This window comes from Prionailurus bengalensis, chromosome C1 (genome assembly GCF_016509475.1).
Source record: "Prionailurus bengalensis isolate Pbe53 chromosome C1, Fcat_Pben_1.1_paternal_pri, whole genome shotgun sequence".
Classification (NCBI taxonomy): domain Eukaryota; kingdom Metazoa; phylum Chordata; class Mammalia; order Carnivora; family Felidae; genus Prionailurus; species Prionailurus bengalensis.
Genome location: NC_057345.1, coordinates 1,980,333 through 1,993,499, shown reverse-complemented (window position 1 = coordinate 1,993,499; position 13,167 = coordinate 1,980,333). Strand labels below are relative to the sequence as shown.

The following is a 13,167-nucleotide window of genomic DNA, read 5'->3' as shown; positions in this document are numbered from 1 at the left end:
TCTAGTCCCTCTACCCCCTGCCCTCCCTTGGGCTTTTTGTCCCCCAAAGCCTGGGCAAGGGCACCTCATGAGTTACCGGTTTTTTCCTTTGGGGCCCATGGGCCCCAGAGGAGCGGCGGGCACTGGCTGGCACCGTCCCGGGTATTTCTGGATTTGGACTTGGGAAGCGCACTCCATTCCCCCACCGCTCCCCCTGCCCCGCCCAGTCCCCTCTGCAGCCACCGAGTTTCCTCAGTGAGGGGCCCCGACCCCAGGTGGCTGCTGGCTGTTAACCCTTGGCCTTGTGTCCCCGCGCAGATGTGGATGAGTGCCAGGTGCACAATGGCGGCTGCCAGCACAGCTGTGTGAACACGCCAGGCTCCTACGTCTGTGAGTGCAAGCCCGGATTCCGGCTCCACGCGGACGGCAGGACCTGTTTGGGTAAGCGCCCTGCGGCTCCGGGAGCGGCCGGCCCACCCACTTGCTGGGCGCGCCCGCCGGGACAGGGACTGAGAGACCCTCTGGGGTCTGTGTGCTCAGTGGCAGCTCTGACGGCGTCTCCGTCCTGTCCTGCTGAGTGTGCGGCTCCTGGGGGAGGGAAAGGAGGCGTCCCAAGGACCTGGCTCCCCCTGCTGAGGCTGGGGCCTGGGACGCTGAAGCCGCGTTCCCGGGGCGCCTCTGGGCACCTGGGGAGGAGCCCCTGGGCCCCCGATACTGTGGAGTGCCCTCTCTGCAGAAGCCGCAGTGATGGGGACCAACCTTGGGGGCGACTTGGGTGCTTGCTGGGTGTGAGGGGAGGCCTGGTGAGGGCGGGGGTGGTGTGAGACCGCTCTGGGGTGGGTGGGCTGGGGTTCCCGGGCCCAGGTCCCCCCGCCCCAGCCTTGGGGAGCATAGGGGGTTGGGCTGTGGCGGGGTTGGGGGGAGGGGTAGCCAAAAGCCGGGTCCTGACCCTCACTTCCTCAGCACGTTCTTTGCCTGTGGGGAGTAGGCTTGATGGAGTGCCTGGCCGTGGCCTGCTGCCGTGGCCTGCTGTCCCTGCGAGCGAGCCTGGAGGGCTACTGGGAGGAGGGGACAGAGCCAGGCTCCCCCTGAGGTGGAGGCTGGAGGGGCCGGAGGCGGGTCTGGGGTCTGGCGGCCAGCGCTTGCTCCCCACCCTCCTGTGCCCCTCTCCTGGCTGGCTCTGGACGCAGGGGCCGAGGGCACAGGGCTGCTGTGTCTGGGAGGCCACGGGATGGTTGTTCTGGGGGGGGGGGGGCTGGGGGCCAGACACCCCTTCTCTCACCCCGGAGACCCAGAGCGGGCCCGGCAGGCTCCCAGCGGCCCCATCCCCGCCTGCCTTACTGCTATGTGGCAGGGCGGCCTGCCAGCCCCGGGGGGGCCCTCCCGGCACTCAGGGCGCATACTCACATGTCCGGGCGCTGCTCCGTGAAGCTTCTCTGGGTCGGGAAGTGGAAACAGATGTGGGAAGTGTTGTAATGTGCTTCCAGACAAATCTGACTAGGGTGCAGTCTCCAGCTGCTGCCCCCCGGCGCTAGGGGGAGGGGCTTCTGGGAGTCTGCTGGTTCACCCTGGCCCCCCGACGTCTCTCTTCACCCTTCCTCCGGGCCGGGTTCTCCCTGGAGAAGGGTGTCCTGGGGGTTGGTCCGGGGTGGGCCGGGCCTGGTGGGTGCCCACTGCCCCCTCCCTGTCGCGGGCTCCCCTGCAAGGGGCCTGGGTCTGGGACCCACCTCCCCAGTGTCTCTAGTCCCCCCGTGTGTGCTGATCGTGGCCTTCAGTGAGGTGCTGGGTGGTGGTGATGCGTGGGCAGCATGCAAAGGGAGGGGGGCCTTCACGGCTGTGGAGGGACAGGCTGTGGCCTTGAGACTGGCCTCAGGCTGTTGGCTGCGGGAAGTTCAGGTGGGGCGCCCCTCAGCCTTGCCCTGGCCCCCAGCCCACCCCCTCGCTGCGCTGGAGCTGTTCCCAGGAGCCTTTCCTAGGAGTCCCCTCTGCTCCAGGCCCCAGAAGTCTTGATTTGTGACATTTGCTTATTTAAAGGTCCTCTCTGGTCTGATGCCGGGCTCCTGGGCGTGGTCTGCACAGCCTGACCTGAGGCTGCTGGGACCTCTCGGCCTCTGCCCGGCTGCCCCTCACACTGCCCACCAGGCGGGGCAGGTGCGCTCCGTACCGAGTGGCGGCCAGCCCTCTCCCTGTCGGTGCCGCCCCCTGGGCGCTCCCCGTAGCCGGAGTGGCTCCTTTCTTAGAGGGCATGCGGCCTCTCGCGCTTTCTCTTTCTTTGGACTGGAATTGCCAGCGGGAAATGCGCGCACTGTGCTCCGCTTACCTGCACACACCTGGCTGTTTTGGGTGAATTCTGGGACCTGGTGGATCCCAATGGATACCTGGGAGTCTGGGAGCTGACCGGTTGACAGGCCGGTCCCCACGTCCCCCACCGTGTCTGGGATTGGTGCAGGATTGTCAGACTTGGTCCATTGGGAGCTGCCTTTCCTGGGGAGGCCTGGGCTTTGCTGAGAAACTTCCAGAGTGGACAGGCGTCTCCAGGGGGCTTCTTCACAGGCAGAGCGGGAAGTGTTCGTTCTAGGGGCACCTCTCCCTTCTTGCTACTGTGCCCTTTTGGTTGCCGAGGGACCTGCCCAGGTGCGGCGGTGGCCTTGGGTGGGTGGGCAGGCTGGCCAAGCATCTGAGATCGTGGATGGGTGGCTTCTGGGTGGGGCTCGGGTGGAGGGCGCCACTGGACCCTCGGAGGGCTCTGAGTTGGGTGGGGGGCTGGACTTCTTGCCACCGAGAAGTTGTGGGGCCCTGCCCCCTCTCCTCTGGGGCTCCTGGGGAGGAGCTGGGCCTGTCTGAGGTTTACAGGGCGCCTTCTGAGCCCAGACCACCCTAGGGTTGTAGCACAGGATTATGGGAAGCGTCAGAATAGGACCCGCACCCCCACCCTGTGCAGCTATGGGACAGGCTGCACAGCTGGAGCACAGCTGCTCTGGAACCCCTCTCCTGGGCCCTGCTGGGATCCTCTGCTGGGGGAGGGGTGCTGGGAGCTCTCCTGGGACTTTGCAGGCTGGCAGGAGACAGCCCCAGGCACCCGCTCCCATCTAGCAGCTGGGAGTAAGAGTTCTAGAGATGCTGGGGGGGTGGGGGGAGGGCGGGTAGAGAAGACGCCCACAGGGATATGGCCATCTTTCCTGTGTGCTGGCATCTCTTGGGGTGTTCCACGTCACAGGGCCCTGAGGGACGTGGGAAGTCCTCAAGGGAGGCACACTGGAGAGGGGAGCCTTGAGACACACAAGGGGGGCCTTGAAACCCTTGAGGAACTTGCCTCCAAGGCAGGGAGAGGGCAGGAAATCCCTCCCTCTCAGAAGTTCTGACGGAAACAAAACACAGAAAGGTTTCAGTTCTTAAAGATGAGAATTTGCCAGAAGGATTTTGCCAGCAGCCTGAGGCCCCTGAGCACCACCCACTCAGCCTGGCCCCAAGGGAAGCAGCAGTAGCCGGGCGTCTTGGGGCCCTCCATCTCTGGGCTGCCCTCCTGGGTGTGTCCCCCGGGCTCTGGGGTGGGAAGAAAGAGCAGGGCAGGGCCCAGTGCTAGTGCACCCTGAGTGTCACCCTCGGGTCACAGAGCAGGCCTCTTGCCTTTTCCAACTTGGGGCATCAGGGGCTGGGAGTGCCTTGGTCAGGTGATGTGTTCAGGAAGGCCATTCTCGCTTTTCTGTGACATCTTGCCGAGGGCCCAGCTGCTGGGTGGTTTAACACTTGGCGCTGGGAAACCCGCCTTCTCTGCGCGGCTGGGCGCCCTGAGCCAGCAGGACACCTGCCCAGTGGTCCCTTCTGGACCTTGGACGTGGAACTTCCCCTACTCCCCCGCAGCAAGCGATACAGCACAGGGTCCATTTGAGGGACCATGACCTCACTGGCCCAACTAGTACGGGGTCTGTCTGTGTGATACCCCCCCCCCCCCCCCCCCGTCCTCTGCCCTTGGCCTTTTGGACTACTCACCCCCCACCCACACCAGCCCTCGCACTCCCCACCCCCCTTCACCCGTGTCCCAACGCCCTGACCCGGGTTCCTTCCCCTAGGAGTCACACGGGCCCTGTGGTGCCCACGGTGTGGGGGAGGGTCTCCCCAGCCCTGTGTTTCCTGGGGCCTCTGCCGGCCGTGCCCCGTCGTCTCGGGGCCGTCCTTTCCCCACCAGGCCTGGGTCCCTCAGGGAGGGAGCAGCGAGGGCTGCTCAGAGGGGAGGCTCCCTGCCCCCCAGGAGGCCCCGTTGGCAGAACGTGGGGCTGGCGCCAGAGCCACAGGAAGCGGGAAGGTAGAGGGCTCTAGACTCGTTTCCACGCCTCCCTGCAAAGCTCCTTTGCGGCTCTGGGCGTGCTCTCTGGTGCCTCCCAAACCCGAAACGGGCCACCGTTGCAAGAAAGCAGTGTGCCTTTCTGGCCCCGCGGGGCCCCTGGGTCTCAGTGGGGTGGTGGGAAGGGCTTCCCCGCCCCTAAGCACCCCCAGGAGAGTCCTGGCTTTGGCCGAGCCCAGGGCCCCAGAAGGGCAGCTGCCGGCACTCGGGAGCGACGGGATGGTCACGCTCGAACCCCGGGGGTCGGGAGCGGTGGCCACAGGCCCTGGGCCGACAGGGAAGCAAGGGCGCAAAGACGGGGTGATGCGGTGGGGAGGGTCGGCGAGTGTGGGCGGCGCAGAATGGAGCGTGGGGCCGGGCATGGGGCCGGGTGGCCTGGGCTGTGCGAACAGCGGCGGATGCACCCCCAGGGGCTGCGGCAGAGCCCGGGTTCACCCCGAGGTGGGCGGCGCGGGGCGGGCAGGCCCTGGCGCCCTGCTCGTGGCTGTCCCTCTCCCGCTGGGACTTGGGAGCTGGCCGGTGGGTGTGCAGTCTGTGATGGGGCAGGTCCGGCCCCTGGCACGTGGGTGGTGGCGGCCCCTGCTGGCAGAAGGTGGCAGTGCAGCCCCACCCTGAGATCCTGGGGGGGGGGAGGGGGTTGCGGGGCCGAAGCCCCCCAGCAGGTACCTCGGTGGGTGTCTTCAGGAGCGGCAGTGCATTTTCTCACAGTTCTGGAGGTGGGCACTTCCTGCTCACGCTGCCGGCCAGCGGGGTCCCGCCTTCCTGGTGGCCTTCTGGCCGTGTCCTATGGCAGAGGGAGAGACAGAGAGAATCTTGCGTCTCTTCTTAGGAGGGCAAGCTTTCTGTTGAATCGGGGCCACGCCCTGTGACCTCATGTAACCTTAATTATCTCCACGAAATCTCTGCCTCCAAAGGGAGTCACCCTGGGGGTTAAATTTTAGGGGCACGCGTGTCGATTCAGAGGAACGGAAACATCAATCCCGTCAGGGGCGGCAGGGCCTGCCAACCTCCCGTTTTCTGACCAGTTCTTGGCTCTGCTTCGGGTCTGAGCACCGTCCTGATCTGCGGGGCCGCGCAGGCTGGGGCATGGGTTCCACAGCCGGGTCTCAGTGTGACCTTCACCACCAGCTCCGGGCACCGGCCGTGCCGAAGCGGGCCCGTCCCTGAGCTGCACGGCCCCGCGTCTGAGAAAAAATCCGCCTCCTCCAGCTTTCTGGGCCTCCGTGGCACAGGGTGTGCCCGAGGCCGCTGGGCTTGGCTCCCTCGTGCACACAGCTTGGGAGCACCCGGAACCTTAGCACTGTGTGGCCGGGCTGTGGGAGTCAGGTTCCGGAGGCCAGTAGGCCCCGCAGCGAGCCCCAGCTCCCTCTGCCAAGCCCACCTGCTGGGGATTTGTCCCCTGGCTCACTTGATGGGGGGGGGGTGGGTGGGCAGTGCCAGGTCATGCCCGGACTCGTCCTGGGGGCTCTGCCTGTCAAGGGGTCTCCTTTCCACCCCTGCCACAGCCCCCTGGGCCCTCCTTGTGGCCGTGGTACCAGTCCTGTGGGCCGCCCTGCCCTGGGCTCCAAGACCCTGTCTCTGGGCACCTGTCCCACCTGCCAGGAAGGCCTTCTGGCTCTTGTTACAAGCCAGAACAGGAGGGAGAGGGCTGGGAGGTGTGCACACAGAGAGCCCAGGAACCGGGCTGGGTCAGGTCGTGCTCGGAAACCTCTGGGTGGTGCCGGTGGCTCAGTCAGTCATAGTGGCTCAGGTGTGGCAGGCAGGGCCGTGGGGGGTCAGTGCAGAGTAAGGTGGCTGGGTGGGGGAGGGGCTTAAGGGCTGACGGACATCAGACAGCGGCTGCCATGCAGGCCTTGGTCTGGCCCAGGTCCCACATCACTGCCACTCCTCAGTGCATATGGCAGGCAGGTGCTGCCAGGGGACCGAGCCCTCACTGCCACCCTGGTGTCCTCCCCTAGGCTCACTTCCCTAGTGCTGGTTTGGGCCTGATGGGACCCTGGGCAGGGGCTCCCCAGCCGTATGCCTCACGGGAGGAAGTCGGGTCTCTCACGAGGGCGGTGTTCTGGATTTCTCAAGCACACTGCTCCTGGCAGACAGCGTGGTCCTGGCGTCCTCGGAGCCCTGAGGCCAGGCACCCGGTCTGTGGGGATGCCGTGTCCGCTCCCCCATGCCGCCAGGCCTGCCGCTCCCCCTCCCACAGGCGACGAAAAACGGCCCGGGGTGGGCAGGGGCTGCGGGCCAGGCCTGTGGGCTGTGCTGGCCACCTGGCCCCTGGCCTGACCGACAGGATAGTGGAAGTGTCTGGGTCTCCACCACCCACAGCCGGCCCACCGCCTCCTCCAGGGAGCCTCCCAGTCTGCTTGGCCTCTGAGCCCCGAACACCCGGGCTCTCAGCGGGGCCCTGGTTTGCACTGCGGGCTGGATGGCGCTGGGTAGGTCTGCAGTCCCTGTCTGCACCCAGTCCCCAGACAGGCTGGGGATGTGGAGCCAGAAACAGACCCGCGTCCCGGGCACCCTGTGTATGGACTGAGGAGCAGAGCCAGGCCCGTGAACACCGCAGGAACAGTGTTGCCCTCTCACAGTCCCTGCTTCCAGAACACAGAGCAGAGGAGGGTCCTGGGGGCTCCCTGGAGGAGGCGGTCACGTGATATCCCTGCTCTGCGCCTGATGAGGGTAGGCCCCTCAGCCGGGTCACCCTCCTGGGCTGACCTGGGCTCCTGTCTGTGTGTCCCCAGCCATCAACTCTTGTGCCCTGGGGAATGGCGGCTGCCAGCACGAGTGTGTCCAGCTCACAGTGACCCAGCACCGCTGCCAGTGCCGCCCCGACTTCCAGCTCCAGGAGGACGGGAAGCGCTGTGTCCGTGAGTGTGCCGCCAGCCCTCGGGAGAGAGGCTGGACCCCACCGGGGCTCCCATAACCCACAGAGCCACCCGGGGACCCGAAGCCCGAGCCCAGGGCGGGTGCAGGGGCAGATGCTGGGGGGCTGGGGCTGGAAGGGGGCCTCAGTGGAGGCGACGAGGCATCGTCCAGCCCCTGGTGGGCACTGGAGAGGAAGCCCCTCAGGGTGTGCTCTGGGAGCACGGGGGAGGTAGTCCCTTAGGCTGTGCTCTGGGAGCCCTGTGGAGGAAGCCTCCTAGGCTGTGCTCTGGGAGCCCTCCCAGGAGGGAGCCCCTGGGCTGTGCTCTGGGAGCACTGAGGAAGGGGCCCCCTAGGTTGTGTTCTGGGAGCACTGAGAAGGAAGTCCCTTAGGCTGTGCTCTGGGAGCACGGAAGAGGGAGCCCCTAGGCTGTGCTCTGGGAGCACGGGGAGTGAGCCCCCTAGGCTGTGCTCTGGGAGCATTGAGGAGGGAGCCCCTAGGCTGTGCTCTGGGAGCATTGAGGAGGGAGCCTCTAGGCTGTGCTCTGGGAGCCCTCCCAGGAGGGAGCCCCTGGGCTGTGCTCTGGGAGCCCTGTGGAGGAAGCCTCCTAGGCTGTGCTCTGGGAGCCCTCCCAGGAGGGAGCCCCTGGGCTGTGCTCTGGGAGCCCTGTGGAGGAAGCCTCCTAGGCTGTGCTCTGGGAGCCCTCCCAGGAGGGAGCCCCTGGGCTGTGCTCTGGGAGCCCTGTGGAGGAAGCCTCCTAGGCTGTGCTCTGGGAGCCCTCCCAGGAGGGAGCCCCTGGGCTGTGCTCTGGGAGCCCTGTGGAGGAAGCCTCCTAGGCTGTGCTCTGGGAGCACGGGGGAGGGAGTCCCTAGGCTGTGCTCTGGGAGCACTGAGGAGGAAGCCCCTAGGCTGTGCTCTGGGAGCCCTCCCAGGAGGGAGCCCCTGGGCTGTGCTCTGGGAGCATTGAGGAAGGGGCCCCCTAGGTTGTGTTCTGGGAGCACTGAGAAGGAAGTCCCTTAGGCTGTGCTCTGGGAGCACGGACGAGGGAGCCCCTAGGCTGTGCTCTGGGAGCACGGGGAGTGAGCCCCCTAGGCTGTGCTCTGGGATCGTGCATCTGTTGGGAGCAGGAAGGCCAGGACGGGGCACGTGGGGGATGATGGGAAGGGCATCTGTGTGTTGGCCCTGGGCTTTGTGTGGGCAGGTGGAACCCAGGCCCCGGCCCTCGGGTGGAAGAGGTGGACAGGGCGCCACCTGGCATCTCGCCCTGGGGTCTCAGGGCTGCCTGCCACGGGGAGAGGAGCCTCCCTGATGGAGGTGGTGGGGGCAGGCCGGGGGCCCCAAGATGTGGAAACTGGGGGGCGGGGCGCTGGGATGGGGCAGGTACTGCGAGAGCACAACCGCCACTTGGCCTTCTGGGTCCCAGGCCAGGAGTGAGGGTGGGTCTGAGAGGCCGAGCAGCGGGGGCACAGCGGCATGGGGTTGCCGGAGGGGGGGGCAGCTCGGCTCCCACTAGAAGGCTCAGGAGGAGCTGGCCGGCACCCAGTCTTCTCTGGAGTCTTCTCGGGGTGTCTCGGGGGCTCCCGCATCTGGGAGGGGGAGGCTCCCCCCCCCCCAGCCTGGTGCCCTGGGGGAGCTCACGAGAGGCCCGGAACTGTCACTGCAGGGAGAAACCCGTGCGCGGACCGGAACGGCGGCTGCGCTCACACGTGCCAAGTGCGCCGGGGGCTCGCCCACTGTGAATGCCACGCGGGCTTCCTGCTGGGGGCGGACCGCAGGTCCTGCGAAGGTACGATGCCCCACCCCGGGGTGAGGCAGCCTCTGCACCCCACCTCGCGCGGGGGATGGGCGGGGACAGGGACACGCTGAGCAGAAGCAGGTGGGAGACCTCGGGTTGTGTTCTTAGTTCTTATTTTTTAAATGTTCTATTTATTGATTCTGGGGGAGAGAGGGAGACTGAGAGCGGGGGAGGGGCAGAGAGAGAGGGAGAGGGAGTCCGAGGCAGGCTCCAGGCTCCACGCTGCAGCACGGAGCCGACGCGGGGCTCGATCCCACAAACCGTGAGCTCCTGACCTGAGCTGAAATCAAGAGTGAGATGTTTAACCGACTGAGCCAGCCAGGCGCCCCTTGTGTTTTTATTTTTTAAATAGTTCCCATGTTAGCTAAGTAGTACACGGTCGTCAGGGAAACAGAAGAGAGATCACGAAGAGAAAGGGAGGGAGGTCACCCGAGCCCGGGTGGCGTCTCCGAGGCCGGCTTCTGGATGTCTCCACGGTTTGTTGGGCCGGCGCCCTCGGAATCGTCCCCGGTCCCTGGTCCCCGGTCCCAGACGAAGCTGTCCTTCATTCCTGGCTGCAGGGGTGTGTGCTGAGTGGCCTGGGGCATCCGTTACCCCACCACAGGAGTTTGGGGCGTGCCCCCTCCTCCCTGTGCACACGGCTCTGGGGACGGGTCTGTGCGTGTCCCCCTGTAACCCTCAGGGTGAGTCTGTGAGGCGATGCGGTGTGTCCAGGGCAGGAGGTGAGCTTTTCCCCGGGCGTCCGAGAGACGTGCCCCCCACGGCACCAACACCAGGACCCGGTGTCTCGGGCGTCATCGCCCTGCCGCTCTGCGTGCGGGCGTCTCAGCAGGACATGGGGCTGAGGGGCCCCTTCACCCCAAGGCTCCCCCCACTCCCCCACACACTGGGGGCTGTGCATCCCAGGCCGGCAGCCCAGGGGCCTCCTCCTCGATCTCTCCCATCCAGATGTGGACGAATGTGCCACAGGGCAGGCGCGGTGTGCCCACGGCTGCCTCAACACCCGGGGGTCCTATAAGTGCGTGTGCCACCCCGGCTACGAGCTGGGCGCTGATGGCCGACAGTGCTACCGTGAGTAGACGGTGGGCAGGCATTGGCCTCAGGGGGTGTGGAGGGGCCTGGGGGGGGGCTGCAGGGGGTCAGGGAGGACCGTGCCAGGTGGGAGCGGGTCACCAGACCCCCGTCCCCGGTGGCGGGTGTCACTGCAGGGATCGAGATGGAGATTGTGAACAGCTGTGAGGCCGGCAATGGGGGCTGCTCCCACGGCTGCAGCCACAGCAGCGCGGGGCCCCTGTGCAGCTGCCCCCGTGGCTACGAGCTGGACCAGGACCAGAAGACGTGCATCGGTGCGCGGGCTCCCCGCACACGCCCCCGGTCTGCGCACTGCTGGCTGCCGTGACTCGGCATGCCCCCGTGCTCCCCTCCGTCCTGCTCGCTCTGCCCCGGGCCGGGGGTGGTGGCCGAGGGCGGGCCTGGGAAAGGCGGTACTGGGCCCCCTCGGCCCCCATCCGCTCGGTCACTTGGTTAAGCGCCCCCCGCCCCCCGTGCCGCCAGGTGGACTCCTCACCCCCACTGCGACCCCCAGTCTGGCCCCCACAGCCGGCGGGGTGGCCCTGGGGCCGGGGCACGTGTCCCGTGTGTGTGTGTGTGTGTGTGTGCGTGCGCGTGCAAGGCCGGGGAGGTGCGTGGGTGCGTGTGACCGCGTGCAGGGGTGCGTGCAGGCGGTGCCAGCGGCCCTGTGTGCGCCCTGCAGACGTGGACGACTGTGCGGACTCGCCGTGCTGTCAGCAGGTCTGCAGCAACAGCCCCGGCGGGTACGAGTGTGGCTGCTACGCAGGCTACCGGCTCAGCGCCGACGGCTGTGGCTGCGAGGGTGAGCCGGGGGCCGCTGGGGGGCCGGGGCGGGACCGGGGGGACCCCCCAAGGGGGACCCGGGTTTGGCTGCCCTGCCTGCCGCCCCCACCCCCGGCCAGCCGTGTCTCGCTCCCGGGCTGCGCACCCCCGCCTGCTCCTGGCCCGGCCTCCCCCCCCCGGGCAGGCGTCTGCTGTCCCCCTGACGCTGGAGGTGGGGGGACGGCTGTGACGCAGTCATCCTCCGTCACGCATGCCCCTGACCTCAGTCCGGTGGGCGGAGCCGGGGGTGGGCCAACCCCGAGGCCCCCCGGGACAGGCCCAGCAGCCCCGGGTTTGCCCGCAGACGTGGACGAGTGCGCGTCCGGCCGCGGCGGCTGTGAGCACCACTGCACCAACCTGGCCGGCTCCTTCCAGTGCTCCTGTGAGGCCGGCTTCCGGCTGGACGAGGACCGTCGAGGCTGTGCCCGTGAGTCCCTGCCTGTCACCGCAGGGACCCTGCCTTCTAGGCACCTGTCCCTTATGCCCCCATGCACCCCCGTCCTGGCCAGGTAGAGCCCACCTCAGTCCTGCCTCTGGCTGTGGGACAAGCTGGGGGCAGCGGTGTTGGGGAAGGGGCTGGTCAGACAGGCCTCCGCCAGGGCAGGGGTTTGCCCAGGGGTCCGGGGTGGTCCAGTTCCGGTCAGAGAGGGACCGAGGACGGCGTCCAAGGGAAGAGACCGCCCCTGCCCCCCCCCCCCCTTTGCCCCTGCTGCCCCTGGTCAGGAGTACAGCTGGGACGTCCCCTTGCCATCGAGCTGAGGCGGGGTGCAGCAGGGGCTATAGGTGGGGCCCCAGGGGGTGGGAGCTGCCTCTGGGCACTGAGGGGCGGGGGAGTCCGGGACAGGAGGGTGGCAGGGGCTAAGGGGCTTTTGTGCCCCCGCCAGCCCTGGAGGTACCTGAGGCGGACCTGGACGGCCAGCTGCCCTTCGTGCGGCCCCTCCCACACGTCGCGGTGCTCCAGGACGAGCTGCCCCACCTCTTCCAGGATGACTACGTGGGGGCCCAGGAGGAGGCAGCAGCGGTGGAGGCCCGGGGCGAGCACACGCTGCTGGAGAAGTTCGGTGCGGGCGGGCCCAGCCGTGGGGGCTCTGCTGTCGGGGACGGCGGCCCAGCCGCCACCCGCCCTGGGGTCTCGTTTGCACAGTGTGGTGGGGGGGGGTTGCTGAGCCTGGCCGGACCACGTGGGCCCTGACCTCTCTCTGCCGGTCTGCCTCCAGTGTGCCTAGATGCCTCCTTCGGCCAGGACTGCAGTCTCACCTGTGATGACTGCAGGAACGGGGCCACCTGCCTCCCGGGCCTGGACGGCTGTGACTGCCCTGAGGGCTGGACCGGGCTCATCTGCAATGAGAGTGAGGCCTCGGGGGCGGGGTCCTGCGGGCAGCCACCCTGGGCCGGGGGAGGGGGGTTGTTCCCCAGGGCCTACCCGTTGCCGCGTTCCCTCCAGGTGCAGCGTCCAGCCAGGCGCTGCTCTAGGTGCCAGGGGGCCTCGGGGACTGGCAGGGGCAAGCGGGGCGGCAGCCCAGGCGGCAGGGGGTCTGACGGGGTGCCGCCGGTGGGCGGGACCAGCCACGACCCAGGCCGCACAGCGAGTTGGTACTGGAAGTGCCTCTGAGACCTGCTGTCCCAGCCCCCACCCGGTGACCAGCCCCTCTCAGGTGCACGTGGGTGGGCGGTCTCAGGGCCGTGGTGACTGTCCCCGAGGGTTTGCCTGCTGAGAGCACCGCACAGGAGGTGCACGTACTGGGGTTTAGAGGGAGGGAGTGTGGTGATCGATTAGTGATGTCTGCCGTGTGTCGTGGCCGGGCCTGGGGCACAGGTGCTTCCGAACTGGGGGGCTCACACCCCGGGAGGCGCCTCGGTGTCTCCAGAGGGGCTCCTGGGGCCACAGTGCTTCTGCAGCCGGTGACCCTGGTGCGTTGCTGTCACCGCCCGCAGCTTGTCCCCCAGACACATTTGGGAGGAACTGTAGCTCGTCCTGCAGCTGTCAGAACGGGGGGACCTGCCACCCCGCGACGGGGGCCTGCCGCTGCCCCCCTGGCGTCTCTGGAGCCCACTGTGAGGACGGTGGGTGCAGCCCTCCTGGGGTGGAGGGGATGGGACACGGCCTCCCAGCTGGCCTCCCGGCTTTCTCTTAGCCACCTGCCTCCCGCGGGAGTGGGGAGTGGGGAGTGGGGAAGGCGGCCGTGTGGATGCGAGCTTTGCCTGGGGCCCAAGTAGAGCTGATGGTGAAGACTTGGCAGGAAAACAGCCCTTTCAGAATGGGTTCCCCTGGAAGATAGTGAGCTGTCCGTTCCTGGAAGC

General features: G+C 67.7%; 1 protein-coding gene across 4 annotated transcripts in view; it reads left to right on the top strand.

Moving 5' to 3' along the window:
* Positions 1-13,167, top strand: part of MEGF6 (multiple EGF like domains 6) — an 86,095-nt gene that overhangs the window by 57,806 nt on the left and 15,122 nt on the right. For all 4 annotated transcript variants that reach the window (XM_043573601.1, XM_043573600.1, XM_043573599.1 and 1 more), the window contains 10 exons: positions 298-420; positions 7,057-7,182; positions 8,842-8,964; positions 9,922-10,044; positions 10,182-10,319; positions 10,727-10,846; positions 11,171-11,293; positions 11,751-11,927; positions 12,084-12,215; positions 12,802-12,930. In XM_043573601.1, the coding sequence (XP_043429536.1) occupies positions 298-420; positions 7,057-7,182; positions 8,842-8,964; positions 9,922-10,044; positions 10,182-10,319; positions 10,727-10,846; positions 11,171-11,293; positions 11,751-11,927; positions 12,084-12,215; positions 12,802-12,930 (1,314 nt within the window). The remainder of the gene's footprint in view (positions 1-297; positions 421-7,056; positions 7,183-8,841; positions 8,965-9,921; positions 10,045-10,181; positions 10,320-10,726; positions 10,847-11,170; positions 11,294-11,750; positions 11,928-12,083; positions 12,216-12,801; positions 12,931-13,167) is intronic.